This window comes from Periophthalmus magnuspinnatus, chromosome 20 (assembly GCF_009829125.3).
Source record: "Periophthalmus magnuspinnatus isolate fPerMag1 chromosome 20, fPerMag1.2.pri, whole genome shotgun sequence".
Classification (NCBI taxonomy): domain Eukaryota; kingdom Metazoa; phylum Chordata; class Actinopteri; order Gobiiformes; family Gobiidae; genus Periophthalmus; species Periophthalmus magnuspinnatus.
The window spans coordinates 20,793,476-20,810,443 of NC_047145.1; the positions used below are offsets into that span (position 1 = coordinate 20,793,476).

At 38.1% G+C, this 16,968-nt stretch overlaps 1 protein-coding gene across 4 annotated transcripts in view; it reads right to left on the reverse strand.

The window, feature by feature from the left end:
• Positions 1-379: 379 nt before the first annotated feature.
• Positions 380-16,968, reverse strand: part of phldb2b (pleckstrin homology-like domain, family B, member 2b) — a 66,416-nt gene continuing 49,827 nt past the window's right edge. For all 4 annotated transcript variants that reach the window (XM_055230224.1, XM_055230223.1, XM_055230222.1 and 1 more), the window contains 7 exons: positions 16,838-16,937; positions 13,944-14,091; positions 10,439-10,529; positions 8,377-8,523; positions 6,422-6,641; positions 4,676-4,761; positions 380-4,176 (listed from right to left, as the gene is read on the reverse strand). In XM_055230224.1, coding sequence (XP_055086199.1) covers positions 4,036-4,176; positions 4,676-4,761; positions 6,422-6,641; positions 8,377-8,523; positions 10,439-10,529; positions 13,944-14,091; positions 16,838-16,937 — 933 coding nt within the window. In that variant the 3' untranslated portion in view covers positions 380-4,035. The remainder of the gene's footprint in view (positions 4,177-4,675; positions 4,762-6,421; positions 6,642-8,376; positions 8,524-10,438; positions 10,530-13,943; positions 14,092-16,837; positions 16,938-16,968) is intronic.

The following is a 16,968-nucleotide window of genomic DNA, read 5'->3' on the forward strand; positions in this document are numbered from 1 at the left end:
AAAATAAAATAAAAAAGTCTAAAATAAAATAGACTAAAATACAATAAAATAGACTAAAATACAATAAAATAGACTAAAATAAAATAAAATAGACTAAAATAAAATAAATTAGACTAAAATAAAATAAAATACACTAAAATAAAATAAAATGGACTAAAATAAAAAAAAAAAATCACGGCTTCAATGATTCAAACTTGTTCCGCTTGGTGGCGCCCTAGTTCCTTTAGCATCATATACATGTAACATCTACTGGCCTTATATTGGATTCTTCAATATAAAAACATGACACAAACAAAGACAATTTAAAAAGTATAAGCTACATTTTATTTATATAAAATAAAACATGCATTACTACAGTCATAAATACAGAAGGGACAGTATAAAGTAAAAAGTATGAATAGACTATAACAAAGTAAAGCCTTCGCCAAATGTCACTGCATCGTCCTTTTTTGAAAAATCCCATTATATTCTCATCTAAAATGTATACAAACAACACATGTAATGCTCAGATGTGAAATAACAAAATGTACAGAAAATAGAAAACTTTGGTCAACAGTTTAGTGTAATGCAAATAACTGCTACAAAGAAATTATTGCAAGTCACTTTAAGGCACTTCTGCAGTGTTTAGTGTCGGCCAAGGCAAAGCAATGAAATGTAGCACCTCAAAATACTAAGTCTGTGTACCATTTGTCCACTCTCTAACAATAAACCACCAATAAACCATCAATAAACCATCAATAAACCACCAATAAACCAATGACTGTAGGGCTGGGCACGCAAACTCGGGTCCAAGTACCAGCACCAAAAAACTCACGTTCGTTCGGTGCCAACTTTCGCTTCCTTGGTTTGAAATGCCCGCGTCAAGGTGCACGACTGGTCTCTGCCCAAACAGCACTCACGTTTTAACAGATAATATGAACCAAAGCGCCTCCTCCCCGGCCTCAGTAACAGCGTAATTCACCAATAAATGTGGTGTAGTAAACGTCCAGTGTGGAGCGCGTGTGCGTAAAGATGCAGTCAAACGAGTCCGGGTAGTTATGGAGTCCAAAAGATGAATATGAACCAAAACTCCACCAAAATCCTCTCTTCCTCTGTTTCCTGTAAAAGCGTAATTCAAAAATAAATGTGGCGTAGTAAACGTCCAGTGTGGAGCGAGTGTGCGTGCGTAAAGATGCATCCAAACGAGTGCGCGTAAAGATGCATCCAAGAGAGTCCGGGTAAATATGGAGCCAAAAACATAATATGAACCAAAACTCCACCAAAATCTCCCCTTCTTCAGTTCCAGTAACAGCGTGATTCACAAATAAATGATGCATCTTTACGCACATGCGTCACGTGTGGGGCGCACATGCGTAAAGATGCATCCAAACGAGTGCGCGTAAAGATGCAGTCAAACGAGTCCGGGTAGTTATGGAGCCAAAAAGACAACATGAATCAAAACTCCACCAACATCCCCGCTTCCTCTGTTCCAGTAACAGCGTGATTCTTAAATAAATATGGTGTAGTAAACGTCCAGTGTGGAGCGAGTGTGCGTAAAGATGCATCCAAACGAGTGCGCGTAAAGCTCGCCATCATCCGCCTCCTCTACCCAGGTAACCGTGCAGTAAAAGAGTAGAGTAATTTATCAAAACAAAGACTTAAAATGCAGTACAGGCAGAAACAAAAAAGTGAAATGTAAGTGAGTCCACGTGAGGATCAGCTGTGCGCTCTGGTTCACTTGATGCGCATTTGTTTGGAGATATAACTGAATGTCATATAGGCTTTAAAACATGAATGAACATAGTTATAACGTAACTGAAGGATTGAAAAGTGTTTTTTTTTTTTTTTATAATATTGGCCAAAATCCAAAAAATACAGGTGCTGGAAAAAGACATCCAAGAACCAGCATCGAAAAGCAAGAATCGTTAAGGTTCTGGTATCGAAAAATATCACACTGTACCCAGCCCTATGTATGTGTTTATACAGTTGCATATTTTAACACCGACCTGTGAAGAATAGTGAACAGTGCTGCGTTAAAGTGAAAAAGAAATGTGTAAAAGTGATAAAGCTCATCCAAATCCAGCCCTATAATGACTCACTGCACTGTGTGACATCATAAGGTGGGAGGCTCTCCTGAAGCGTACGTGTTTGAACAAGCTAGCACCATTAAGTTAAAATAAAGTTAAAAAGTTGTACATAATACCACAACGTAAAGCAGCAGATTAATCTATAAACAGAATAGTCCACTTGGATAGTTATAGACACATATGGACAAAAGACACGTTTGATTAATCACAAACACATGATTAATCAAAGTGACGGCTTGTAAAACTGGTTAATATTTGAAATAAACAAATACAAGTTTTTACAGTAATGGATAATACTTGATTTAAATGCTCTGATAACCTTAAGGCACAAGCCGTTTAAATTAACCTAAACGATCCACTGAAATTACATCATCATTTCTCCAAGATGACTGAAGTCGTCAGCGCTTCAAAACTGAAGAACTAGTTCATTGTGGAGCTCAACAGCGACCGCGAGGTTTTGGAAATAAACGTCACATTTTTCTCATAGACTTTACAAAAAAATAAATAAATAAAAAAAATAAAAATAATCCGCTTTGTGGTAACAACTATTGTCACATTGTCCCTATTAATAAACTAATAATAATAATAATAATAATAATAACTATGATGACAAGACCTATTATTTTATTTAAAGTCTGTTTCTGAAACTATAAACGGCAAAGTTATTAAAACATTTAGCTGAATCTTGCATTTTAAACAGCCTATTTGGAATTAAAACAACCACGTTACGAAAATTTGTTAGCATACAGCTGGTTAGTAGCTGGTAATTGGTTAGCTACTTTAATAAATCCATAGTTTGGGCATGGCTGGTTAGTAGCTCGTAACTGATTGTTTATTTTAATAGCTCCATGTTTAGCGCGTGGCTGGTTAGCACGTAGCTAGTAACTGGTTAGCTACTTTAATAGATCCATGGTTAACACATAGCTGGCTAGTAGCTGGCAACTGGTTAGTTATTTTAATAGCTCCATGGTTAGCGCATAGCTGAGTAGTTATTTTAATAGATCCATTTTTAGCGCGTGACTGGTTAGCCCCTCTGCTCTGAGTAATGACCGAAAGGACAAGATCGCAGATACAAGCGGCCAAAATAGGTTTCCTCCGCAGGGTGGATGTGTCTGGGGTGAAGGAAGTCTGGGAGCCCCTGCTTAGACTGCTGCCCCCGCGACCCGGCCCCGGATAAGCGGAAGATAATGGATGCATGGTTAGCGCGTGGCTCGTAACTAGTTAACTACTTTAATAGATCCATGGTTAGCGCGCAGCTGGTTAGTTATTTTAATAGATCGATAGTTAGCTCGTAGCTGGTTAGCACAAAGCTGATTAGTTATTTTAATAGATCCAGTATTAGCATGTAGCTGGTTAGCATGTAGCTGGTTAGTTATTTTAATAGATCGATGGTTAGCTCGTAGCTGGTTAGCACAAAGCTGATTAGTTATTTTAATGGATCAGTATTAGCATGTAGCTGGTTAGCATGTAGCTGGTTAGTTATTTTAATAGATCGATGGTTAGCTCGTAGCTGGTTAGCACATAGCTGATTAGTTATTTTAGCTGGTTAGTTATTTTAATAGATCCATGGTTAGCTCGTAGCTGGTTAGCACAAAGCTGATTAGTTATTTTAATGGATCAGTATTAGCATGTAGCTGGATAGTTATTTTAATGGATCCAGTATTAGCATGTGGCTGGTTAGCGTGTAGCTGGTTAGTTATTTTAATAGATCCATGGTTAGCTCGTAGCTGGTTAGCACAAAGCTGATTCGTTATTTTAATGGATCCAGTATTAGCATGTGGCTGGTTAGTTATTTTAATAGATCCATGGTTAGCTCGTAGCTGTAGCGTAGTCTATGAGAAAAATGAATGGAAATTTGACTTCCAGAACCTGAACTGTCACTGCTGAGCTCCATTATTCTCATTACATTAGTCATCGTGTTTTAAATAAAAATCATAAATGTCTTGTCCAGTACTTCAGTAGCACTTGTTCAGACCATAAACTGTGTGTAGCCTTCAGCTCCAGTGACGATCACGTCCATCCAGATCCTCATCGCCTCCGGAGACGGCGCCACCATGTAGTACACTCTGTCATGAGTCTTTACGCTGAAGGTGAGCGATGGGTTTGGGCTCTGTGGGGAAAAAATAAAGTAAAATGATGAGAAAAAGGATATTTACGTAACTTTAAATCCACAAAAAACACATTTAAACTTTAAACAGAGGTCTAATTGTGTATCTAAGCATTAATATGTGTGCGTTTGTATGTGTGTGCAGGCAATACAAGCCAAATTTGCTTTTCTTCTTTATTTTTGCACTTACAGTATAAGATAAATAGGGTAGATTTGTATTATTTCCTGCATTAAATGTGTAAATATTGTAAAATCAGACAAAAAGCCATATATTCTGTCATAAGCTTGAAATAAAATACAAAATGACTATCAAAATAACATGAACAAAAAACTGATGCAAGCATGATGTTTCAGATAAATTAGAAAAACAAAGTATGTCGCCATTTAGGTTTGTACTGGTCACTTTTCGGTAAAATGTCTGGATAAAGGAGCACGGACAAAATGTCTATAAGTGAAATAAAGGCTCTAAAAAGGAAACAGTGCAGTTATTTTTCAAACTCACCTTATGTGCATTCTTTAAGTGGTCGTAATAAACTTCTTCAATCGCTTGAAAGTAAATGACACCCTTTAGCTTAGCTTCATGTTTATCTGTAAATACAACAAAAATGTGTACAGTAGTAGAAGTAGTAGTAGTAGTAGTAGTAGTGGTAGTCAGTGGTGGAATGTAAAAAAAGTAGTAAAAGTAGTAAAGTACAGACAGGCCTACCTAAAATCTATACTTAAGTCAATTTTACCGTTGATACTTTTTACTTTACTACATTTGAGAGCAGTATCTGTACTTTTCTACTTCACCAAACTGAAAAGTAAAAGTATTTCTTTCATTATTGTTCGAGACCTTCTGAAAAGGCTGAGGGTTTATTTTTAACACGTTCATAATTTGAGCAAAACAAAAATATACAAATAAAATAAAAACGATTGATTGACTTGTTTCTGTTCAACAAAATTCTGCCAAAATCTTCATCAAAATCACCGCATTTGACGCTTTACAAGACTCAAAATCTGCGTGAAATACTTCAGCTTTTTACTCTTTAAGTACATTTTTAAACAGGTACTTTAATACTTTTACTTAATAGCAAAAGAAAAATAAACTCTCAACTGGACAAAACGTTGCAGGACTGAAGACGTTTTGCTTCTCATCCAAGTGGTCAGTTCTGGTCAGATTACTGCTGGACACTGCCTTATATCTGTCTACTCAGCATAGTCATTCAAGCCCCTAATGAGTGATTTCACACCTATTTACATCCTGGTTAGCCCTGTTGTTTTCCTTAGTTCTCATTGTTGTTTTGTCCAGTTGACAGAGTTTATTTTTCTTTTGCCATGGGTCAGACCTGGACGACTGAGGGATTACACAGATAATGTTTATTTAAGTACCGTATTTTCCGCACTATAAGGCGCACCTAAAAGCCTTTAATTTTCTCAAAAACCCACAGTGCGCCTTATATATGGATCAATATTGGTCAATTATGACACCTGTAGTCAGGAGGCGTTGCCAAAGTAATGGCGGTAATAACGGGGAGATGGGGAGACAGCGGCGGGCGACATGAGCCACAATCTGCCAATGGATTGCAGATGCCTGGGCTGATATATCAGTCTCAACTGTGGTCCGAGCTTTCACGAAGGCAGGAATTGTCACTGAACTGCCAGACAACAGCAGTGACACGGATAATGGCGATTTTGATGAGACGGAATCGGGCACTTTGAATGAGCTCGACCAACTGTTCAACTCAGACACTGAAGAGGAAGAATTCGACGGATTCGTGAATGAGGACTGAACTGAAAAAGTGAGGCTTTACGTGTTTCTTTCACGTGTTTACAACTAAACAAGGCTGGGAGAGACTGTGACTATAGACATTAACGTTTGAACAACGTTGAGTTATTGTTATTGTGTTGCACTATTTCGAGAGTTACTATATTGTGATGCATTAGCTTGTTTTGTGACTGACCAAAGTTTTCAGAACGTTTTTTTAATAAAGTTTGACTGACTTATCTGACTGTTTTGTTGACTTTCCCTTTAGTGCAGCTCCATCTCGTGGATGCATAACACAACCCCAGCTACTACAGTAGTTTATATTCTATGCACCTTATAATGCGGTGCGCCCTATATATGAAAACTGTTTTAAAATAGGCCATTCATTGAAGTGCGGAAAATACGGTAGATGTTTTAGTGTGATACTTTTACTTAACAAAATGGAGTACTTCTTCCACCACTGAAAGCAGCAGTTAGATACACATTTAAACCATCTGTTACCTGAATAGTAGGAGAGGGTGCGGCGGTTGCGGTCAAACACAAACCAGCGTTTCTTCCATGTTTTGATCTTGCCTCCCATCTTGATCAGGTAACCCCGGCAGGTTTTCTCCGACAGCGACAAGTGGAAGCAGGTGTCAGCGTGATGTCCTGCAGACTCGATGTGTGAACGCAGGTCGAAGTCGTCCTTTCGCACAGGCAGGTACCGAGTCAGAGGCCGAGACTGGGAATAGAACAATTGTTTTTAAATGTTAAGCGAAATCTGCGAAGTATCAGCTTTATTTTTTACAGTTATTCTCTATGTTTTTTGCTGTAAAACCCCTCACCACACACTTTATACACTTTTCTCACACAGGCGTTAACATTTTCTCACATTTCTCTCGTTTACCTTCGTGGTAAAACTCCTCTTTGGTCTTCGAGCGGTGAAAAGTGCTTATAAACTCATTGGGGTGAATAGTTAGGAAGCTCAGAATGCATAAGGTAAGTGAGCATTAACTGCAAACTGTTTAAAATGAGCTAGTTTTTCACATTTCAACGCAGTAAAAATTAGGTACAGTAGCTCCCCGTTTATCGCGGGAGTTACGTTCTAAAAATAACCCACAACAGGCGAAATCCGTGAAGTATCAGCTTTATTTTTTAGTTATTCTATATGTTTTTGTCTGTAAAACCCCTCACCACACACTTTATACACTTTTCTCACACAGGCGTTAACATTTTCTCACATTTCTCTCGCGTTTAAACTCTCTCAAAGTTCAAACCTTCGTAGATTTTTAAAAATAAGTACAGTTTTATAGAACAAAACCACGTTATTTTCCTCCTTGAAGATCCATTTATTCCGTAATGGCGCCCCCTACAGCCGCGGAACTTCTACCTTCCTTCAGTGTGTCCAGAAGTCCAACTTTTTCTGCAACGATTAGCATCTTCCTCGACCTTTTTGGGAGCGACCGCAGGCGTCTTTGTCGGTGCAGAACGTTATTCTATATGTTTTTTGTCTGTAAAACCCCTCACCACACACTTTATACACTTTTCTAACACAGGCGTTAACATTTTCTCACATTTCTCTCTCGTTTAAACTCTCTCAAAGTTCAAACCTTCGTAGGCGTCTTTGTCGGTGCAGAACGTTTCATCGACGTTGTGGGTTTTGTCGGGGAGAAAACAAATCGCAAACGTACAGCACTTCAGAGTCACACTGCGATCCAACATTTATGTAAATTTAGCTAAAAAACTGCATTAACTGTGACAAAACTCTGAATATAACAGATAGGCATGTGTAAAGTTCCCAAAATTGCACTGTACTCAAATCAAAATAAAACCCAGCAATGCACCCAGTTTAATTAGCAACACTACACATGTTTACAGCATTGTTGTACAGGCCACGGTGCGCTCTCATTTGTACCTAGCATTTAGCTCAGTGAAGGCTAACTGCATTTTAAAGCCTCTCAACCTTGGGCTAAATGAGTTCCTGGCCTATGCTAACACTTTCCAGTCCCTTAGCCAATCAGGACGCAGAACACGAGGCAAAAATCTGCGAAACGAGGCCGCGAAAGGTGAACCGCGATATAGCGAGGGACAACTGCACCTACATTTTAACGGTCACGTTTTTTTATACAGCGCTTTTCCACCTTCAAGACTCTCCAAGCGCTTTACATCGAGGAACCACGCACACATTCACACAGACACTCGCTAAAACGCTAAAAAATAACATTCTTTCTTCTCTGGCCAAGTTTGAAAATCCAAAATATGATGAACTGTCAGGGGAGAGTGATTAAAACCATACAGCAGGACACTGAAAACAACGCCTTCTTCCAAGAAAGTCTTAACATATGTAAACGACATAAACATGCTTCTTTCATGTGAACCGTTTAAGGTCAGCTCATGAATAAATCCGACATGTACGACGCTCGTCCAAACTTTCCAGGTGTGTGTTCTAGTGGAAAATGTATTATAACGTATTCTACCTGTGCTCTCTGCTTCTCTCGGAGCTTCACTTCTCGGTCGATGAGTTTCTGTCGTCGGCTGGTCTCCTCCTGAAGCCTTTTCTCCAGCTCCTCCCTCCTCCTCCGCTCCTCGTCCAGCGCCTGCTTTCGAATTTCCATTTCTCGCTCCTTTTAGACACATCAGATAATTACGGTACTGTGCTACGACGTTTGTTACAGGACGTTTTTATTTGATTATGTTTAAGCATTTCGCAGAGTTTTTAAAGAGCTAACATTTAAGTAATCACTGAAGTTACACATATCAGCTCGAGTTATAGTATTTTTTATACTGCAGTTACTTCAGATTGATTTTACTGAAGTCGTTTGTTAAAATCAAATAAAAGTTGAGTTTGAGAACCACTGATGGAGCATTAGAGGTGGAAAGTAACAAAGTACAAGTTGTAAAGAGCTGTACTTAAGTAAAAAAAACAAAAAAAAAAAAAATTCTACATAAGTACGTTTTACAGGGGATACTTTTACTTTTACTTCACTACATTTGAGAGCAATATCTGTACTTTCTACTCCAGTACATTTTGGAGCTGGACTGAAAAGTAAAAAGTACTTTTCATATTATTTGAGAGGTTATTTTTATAATGTTTGCGGTAAAATCCTGACTAAAGTTTTCGAGTTCAAGCTTCAGTTTTGAGCAAACAAAAATAAATACATAAAACTCAAAATAAACATTAAAACACAGATTTGTATTGTTACTGTTAGTCAAAATATGTCTAATTTTTAATCAATATTGCTACATTTACGCTTTGACAAATTAACAGCACTTGTGTGAAATAGTTTCAGCGTGTTTTCCAGACTCATCGCTCCGGAGTAATGTCAAAAAATGCATAATAATGAAGAAAAAACAGTTGTCAGTGTGACCGTAACGAAGATGTGAAACTATAGACTCAGATATGACCCGGCCAAACTATGAAAAGAAAAAAAAGTGCGACTTGTAATCTGGAAAATACGGTACACAGATATGGGATTAGACGTTATTAGACGATATTTAGCTTTTATTCAATTATAGGTGTTTTAATTCAAGGCAGTGTCCACCAGAACTTTGACCAGAACTGAGGCAGCGTTTTCTCATTCACAGATTTGAATTTTTGTCCTACGATGGATCAGACCTGGACGACTGAGGGATTACAGTATTTTCTGGACTATAAATCACAAAATGCATAATAATGAAGAAAAAAACTGGGTGAGATGCGACTTGTATGTGGAATATAAATCGCATCTGAGTATAAGTCGCACCCCCGGCCAAACTATGAAAACAAAAAAAAAAGTGCAACTCGTAGTCTGGAAAATACGGTAGTTTTTCCTTTTAAAGTACATTTTTAAACGGGTGCTTAAATACTTTTACTTATTATTACTTACTTATTATTCATGTGGTACTTTTACTCTTACTTGAGTAACTTTTGACCTCTGTGTTTGTACTTTTATGTATGTAATAAAAGTACTTCATCCACACTGATCTAACATACGCACATAAACTGTAATTATTCTAATGAAACCATGACATAAAACAGTTTGAACATTTAAAAAATACTTGACCCAATGACCAGAAATGATAAAAAACACAACTATAAAGACGCATGTAACTTTTCTGTTGGTGCACGACAGATAAGAGTCCTGTTTATCTGAGGGCGTTACTGCAGCGCTACACTCCACCCAGAGCCCCGAGTCTGTGCCCAGAGGTGACAGAGCCTTTTCTGTGTCAGCGCCCAGACTATGGAACAGCGCCCTCTGCCTGTCACATCCTCTCACCTCTTCTCCCTGGCATTTAACACTAGCTAGACAGAATATCTTAGCGTTTTATTCCTCTGTTCCTGTGTATCGTGTTGGCTGTATATTTGTTTTTTTGCAGATTTTTATGCGAAGCTGAAGTCGTTTTAAATGTGCGATAAAAATAAACTCGAATTAAATTGAAGGTTTCGTGTCTAACTATAGAACATCGCAGGAAAAAACAATAAAATCTCTGCGGAAAGAAGCACGCGCCAGAAAAGTTCCACAAAGCACCTTCAATCAGAGCCTTTGATCGTGCACGTACCTTATGTTCTAGGAGACGATTCTTCTCAGCCTGCGCCTCTCTCAGCATTCGCTCCATCTCCTCCAGTTTGGCCATGTTTGACGTACTGGCGCTGCATCAAAAACACCAGCAGAGCGTTAATATTTCGTCCTGAAGATGGATCATTTTGAAAGTCGAACGAGCTGTAAGTCTATTCCCAGCTTCTAAACATGTTTCCTTTGTCTCATTCACAAACCACAATCAACTCTCCCATTTTTTTCCCCTTCAAGAGCTGCTTGACTTTTGAGTTCATTTGTCAGCCCGCACTGCGTCCGTTCTGCGCGCAACATCTTTTCATCTGCAGCCAAAACGGAAAAAGAAATCCAGATTGGTTTAATTGTGTCACTGCGTTTTTTGAGATGAATGGTACACATTAAAACCCAGTCCAAACAAACCCGAAATGTGGGTCACGGCAATAAAAAAAAATGAACAATTGAAAGAGATCATTAGCGGACGAGCCAATCAGAGCACGACGCCGCCCGCTCGCTAGAATTTCAAGACGTATAGCTTCTCTATTAAATCAAACGCAATGATAACCACAACTTTATCAGCTAAAAACAACATTACAGACAAAAAAAAAACAACCAAACGTATCAAATTTCTTACCTTAAATGATTAAAAGTAACAGCACTCATTCTCATTCTACAGTAGCTTAATTCAAAACATCAACAAAACAGCTACGCAAACACAAAAAAAATCAATTCCAGGTACTTTTCCCCCTCCTTTCTAAACCTGTGCAACACGATCCAACTGTAGCCATTCTGAGATCAGAGAGATTCCAGGACAACTGAGCGGTCTGCCTGCAAACAGTTTGAAACCCGGGCTAAAAAATCTATCTGCAGACCATACCATTCAGAGAGAGAACAGGGGGAGAACAACAGACAGATGTAACAGCCGTAAAAAAGAAAAGAATGAAAGAACGCACACATGTTTCGAGTCCGGACGTGAGCCGGACCCCTGAATGTACCTCCACTGTTCAAATCTCTCCGGATCCTGCAGGGGCTCAGCCAACGTAGCCACATGTGCGTTGTGTTTGCGTCTCTATTTCAATTTCGTCTCTTAACTTCCTGTTCACTGCACAAATAACAAATCCCTAAATCAGAGAACTACTCAAAACACATACTTTTGCAAACCATAACCTCCGCAAGTCAATTTGAGTGTTTTAGCGTCTTTGCCGATAGATTTATGTCCCCAGGAGGCATGAAAAACGTGGATACACACTCGGGTTTTCAGGTTTTCAGTGTTCCGTAACCTGACCCTGAAAGCACTAATCAAGAGCCTCCAGGAGCCGGAGCACAAAGCCTGTTCTCCGAGGACGGACCAGGAAAGGAGGGACCGGGAGAGGAGGGACACCTCTGTTATCCACAGGCCTTTTTAATTAACTCCATGTACGTTTAGTTCAGTGTATGTCTTATATTAAATAATTAGGAGCTATAGCTACATCACTAACGCAACAGATTATTCCTCACTCCTTTCAGACAGATATAAGGCAGTGTCCAGCAGTGATTTGACCAGAACTGAAGAACGAGCAGCCAGGACAAAGTGGCACGGTCAGAGGAACTGTGAAATACACTTGAGTCACTATTATTAATTAAACAAGAGAGAAATGTGAGAAAATGTTAATGCCTGTGTGAAAAAAGTGTATAAAGTGTGTGGTGAGGGGTTTTACAGACAAAAACGTATAGAATAATTGTAAAAAATAAAGCTGATACTTTGCAGATTTCGCCTATTGCAGGTTATTTTTTAGAATCCGCGATAAACGAGGGACCACTCTAATCCACAAAACATCAAAACCATCAAAAACAGACCTGGAGTTGTGTTTTGTTTCATTCACATGTTTGAGTAACACTTTATTATTAGTCTGTTACATCTCCAAAGCTCAAAATGCGACGTTCCATCTTGTCACATCAGGGTCAAGGTGTGACAGGATGAAGGCCCCTCTGGTCTTAGCTGTACTGGCCCTAAAAAAAGCTGGCAAAAAAAAAAAAGAACTTGGAACCTCGCAAAAGTATTAAATTTTTCTCTTCTTTTTAAATGTTCCGCCCTTTCCCTCTCATTTCTTTAGTTTTCTTTTTCTGCTTTATTACTTACCTACTCATAAACACACACACTTACATTAAGAAGATGATGCAATTAAGAAATACAATTAAAAAAAAAAAGAATATAAAAGAAATATAAAAAGATATGAAAAAAGATGCCTGTTCTTCTCTGTTCTTCCCTTAAGTCAAAATGTCTTCCCTTAAGTCTAATGTATTTTGTTTGTACTGTCTGTAATATATAAAATAAATAAATAAAATAAAAAACAAACAAATAAAAAAATAAATAAAAAAATGAATGAATGAAATGGTACGTTTCTGACGAGGAAACAACATTAAAACATAGATCATAAAATAGCCTAATATGGGCCTTTTAAACTCTAAATACAAGAGAAAAATTGAGTAAGATTGTAGTTTATCTCAAAAATAATCTGAGTATACATTAACCCTCTGATGCATCAATTACGAAAGCCTTGATCAAGATTTTTTTCTGAAGTGTTTTTATTCTTCTCAGGACATGAAACAACATTGTGAACTGCCTTTAAAAATGAATTAACTTGTGTTCTATTGTAAATATACAAACACGTTTCTTTTTATGCTTTGAAAAACATTTCAACATTTTTTGGGGGGAAATTTCAACACTGTTTAGGTGCAATGTTTAGGCCCGAATAAGAAAACCAGAGGACATTTACTTGCAGTTACACCGACTGACCACTGAATTGACCTCAATGGAGTGTGGCAGCAGAGAGCACTCTAGAGGCTGATATGCAGTTCCACCACATAAACCAATGCATTAAAGAGAAAGTTATGTTTTAGTAGCTGTCCACTGCAGTGACCGCTGTGCACCAGAGGGTTAAAGTAATAAAAATACTGAATAAGAGGTTTGTTGTTACTGTGAGCCATGTCTCACTTCAAGCTTCTATATTTAAATGTAGTACAACAATGTTTTTTTCTCATAATGACTGAACCACAGTGAAAAGAAGTTCAACAGTAAAAGCAAAAGACAAGAAGCGGTGAATAACATCGTACTTGCACTTAGGCCTGTCACGATAACACATTTTGAAGCTCGATATATCACTGAAGTAAATATAGATGATAAACGATAATATTGAAAATAATTTACGCCACTGACTCAACAAGGCAAGAGCAAATTTAAACCACAAAAACTATTCTAAATGTACAATATTGTTAAAAATTATGAGCTGCAGTAAATAAACAGCAGAATTAAACACTTTTTGCATCTGTAATGAGTCATAGAGGTTGTTAATTCAAACCTCTATGTCTTAAATCTTATCATATCGGCAAAAAAATAACCCAAAAATTCCCAGTCGTGCAAAGAAAAAGTCCACATGATAAATACCGACCCCAGAAATATATTGCTCCAGCTTCATATACTGAATAATAAGTCGATATAGTGATTTTCGTGACAGATCTACTTCCACTGTACGAACCTGGAGACATTGTCCGGAGAACACGCGGAGATACTGGTTTCTATGGAGTCCGTACTGTCCACGCTCATTGTGTCAAAGGCCTGGTCGTGATAACCAAAGCTATCGAGGTAGACGTTTGTCTGAGAAGCAGCTCTGGAGCCAGGTTGACCTAGAAACATGAGAAGAAGCAGAGGTAGTTTCAGTTAAATGTTCTTTTGTAAACACAGAGCGACGCTGGGTTATACCTCCAGGGACAACATCCTGCTCGTTCGGTTGGATTTTTAAGTCACAGCCGCCCGCCACAGTGAAAATCAAGCCAGAAATGCTCAGTTAAGAGGGAAAAAAAGTAGTGTAATGCGAAGTTTAAACACAGAAGTACTTTTGGAGCCCATCTATACACAGGAAGAACCCAGTTTTACACCGACGGCTCGATAGCATCTGCCCAACGCTCTAAGCCCACCCATGTAATGAGGAACATCAAGAACCATCAGGGACCAAGGGACACGCAGCATTTTACCAGTTTATAATTCAATCAGAAAATTACCACGGTGTAATCTAACACTTTTATCCACTAAAAGACTAAAGGACATATGAACTTCACGTTACTTTAGTACTATAAGTGAACAGGGTTGTGTGGGAGTTCAACACTAGACTGTCATTAGAGAGAGAAGATAGTGATGGAATGTGAAATACTTCGCAGAGGGGCGTGGTTTTTCTTGGAACGACAAGACGCTTTTCTCCCTTTACCCATTTTGATTGGAACATTGATTAGTTTGTGATTGTAAAGGGTAAATATTCACATTTTTGTATAAAGATTTTCCACTTTCAAGGCCGTCTTTACATCAAGGAATCACTTTACTACTTTTACTTTGTTACGTTCCATCCTGGTATAAAGTACTGTACTGTTTCTGTACTTTACTTAAGTCATTTTTAAAGCGGATACTTTTTACTTTAACTTCACTATATTTGAGCGAAGTATCTGTACTTGGAACAGGACTGAAAAGTAAAAGTATTTTTTGAGAACTGCTGAAAAGGTTGAGACTTTTTTTTTTTTTTTTTTTTACAGTTTTACACTACATCTGAAGCCTCATTAAATCTCAAAATCTGCGTGAAAAACTTGTACTTTTTACTCTTTAAGTACATTTTAAACAGATACTTTAATACTTTTACTTAAGTTGATCGTTTCATGTGATACTTTTACTTTTCCGTGAGTATTTTTTGCTCCGGTATCTGTACTTTTACTTTTTAAAATTAATTTATAATTTTTTTATTTATTTATTCTGTCATTACATTCAAAATCAAACATTATTCAACTTGTATAAGGTTGTACATAACATCTGTCATGACCAAAGGGTTTAGGCTGAACTAAAATGTACTTAAAATGCCTAACTCTATTTAACATTAACGCACAAGAATTCCAAGAAAAGCAGCATCAGTTCTACAACAAATGACTCAATATGCAACAAAAGAAAAACTACAAACCACAGCAGTTCACACGAATCATTCCTGACTCCTGTAATTGTCAAAAAGTAAAGTTTTATACTGTACCTCTTTTTAAATGCTTCTTTTCTGCAGGAGCTTTTTAATTTATCATCAAAGTTGTTCCACACACTAACCCCTCGAACAGAAATACAGCACGATGACGTTTTTTACTGGTTCTAGTCTTACTTTTTTTGAATATACCTGTTTGTCTAAGATGATATTGACTCTTTCTCTGTTTGAATAACATCTGTGAACAAGGGGCGAGCTTATGATTATCTGTTTTATACCAGTGACGTGTGGTGAGGTTCCAATCCACTTTATTTATACAGCACATTTCACAAACAAATGCAGTTTCCAAAGTGCTCCACAATAAAATCAAATAAAACAAGCAAATAAAATCAATAGGAACAAATCAATAAAAGACAACAGAGACACAGAGGACCATACGGCTCATGCAGAGTTAAAAGCCAGAGAGTAAAAATGGGTCTTAAGACGAGACTTAAAACTCTCCACAGTGAAGCCGTTTTGACGTGAGGAGGCAGAACATTCCAGAGTAAACCAGGTGTCAGCGAGTAAATTCAGCCCCGGGACAACTTCTCTCCCAGTAAGTGACTTGGGGCCAGAATAAAAAAGAATTTCAAAATAAAAGTTCTGAAGTCCGTATGAAATAGCTCTAATAGTCTGAAAAAAACACATCCACACAGCCTTTTGTGTGCACCGCTGTTTGAAAAGAGCGAGTCTTTCGTCCCGTCGTCTGGAGCAAACCCTTTAGCTCCGGCGTTGTTCTCCCTTTAATTATAATCTCCTGCTTCGACCAAAAGTCCAGTTTAGAAAAATGCTTAAGCTTTAATATGTAATCTTCCTCATTTTAAAAAAGTAGAGCCAGACAAGAAGAAAAAATGAACGGATTGCTAAACTTGACTTGTTAACTCTAAACTGTAGCTTGCTGTTGCTGTTCTGCTGCCTCAGGAGTTGATAAGAAGAATCCCTGTGCTCTTGAGCGCCCCCTACCATGACGCTACCATGTGCCTCACCCGGGGCCTTTTCGCAGACGCTTAAAGCAGCAGGTGTCACTGTTGAGCTACAGCACCGTCAGTCCATGGTGAGGCACAAATGGCTGCTGCCTCTCCACACGTCTCTGCTCAGTATTTGAAGGGTAAAAGTAAAAAATTCAGCGATTTTGGATAAAAAATAAAATTGCAAAGTTAAATAGAATAGAAACAGAAATGGTTAAATAGAATATAACCATTTCATTTATATTATCTTATTATTATTCATCTGTGGGAGCCCGGAATCGCACCTTCAACCTGTGGATCTGACCGTTCAACCACTGATGTTTATGTTACGAAAGCGGGATTCGAACCGGCAACCTTCAGATCAGTGGGCAAAACACTCTTTGAATGACAGTGGCTCAGTTGGTACAGGTGTTTTACCTTTGTGTAGGCGACGAGGTTCATTTTCTTTGCTGGATAAGGAGAGGATTCTGGGTAAAATGCTGCCGCAGCTTGTACTCTGCACCAAAGGCTGATGGGACTGAAACACATTTACGAGGTTTATTACGTAA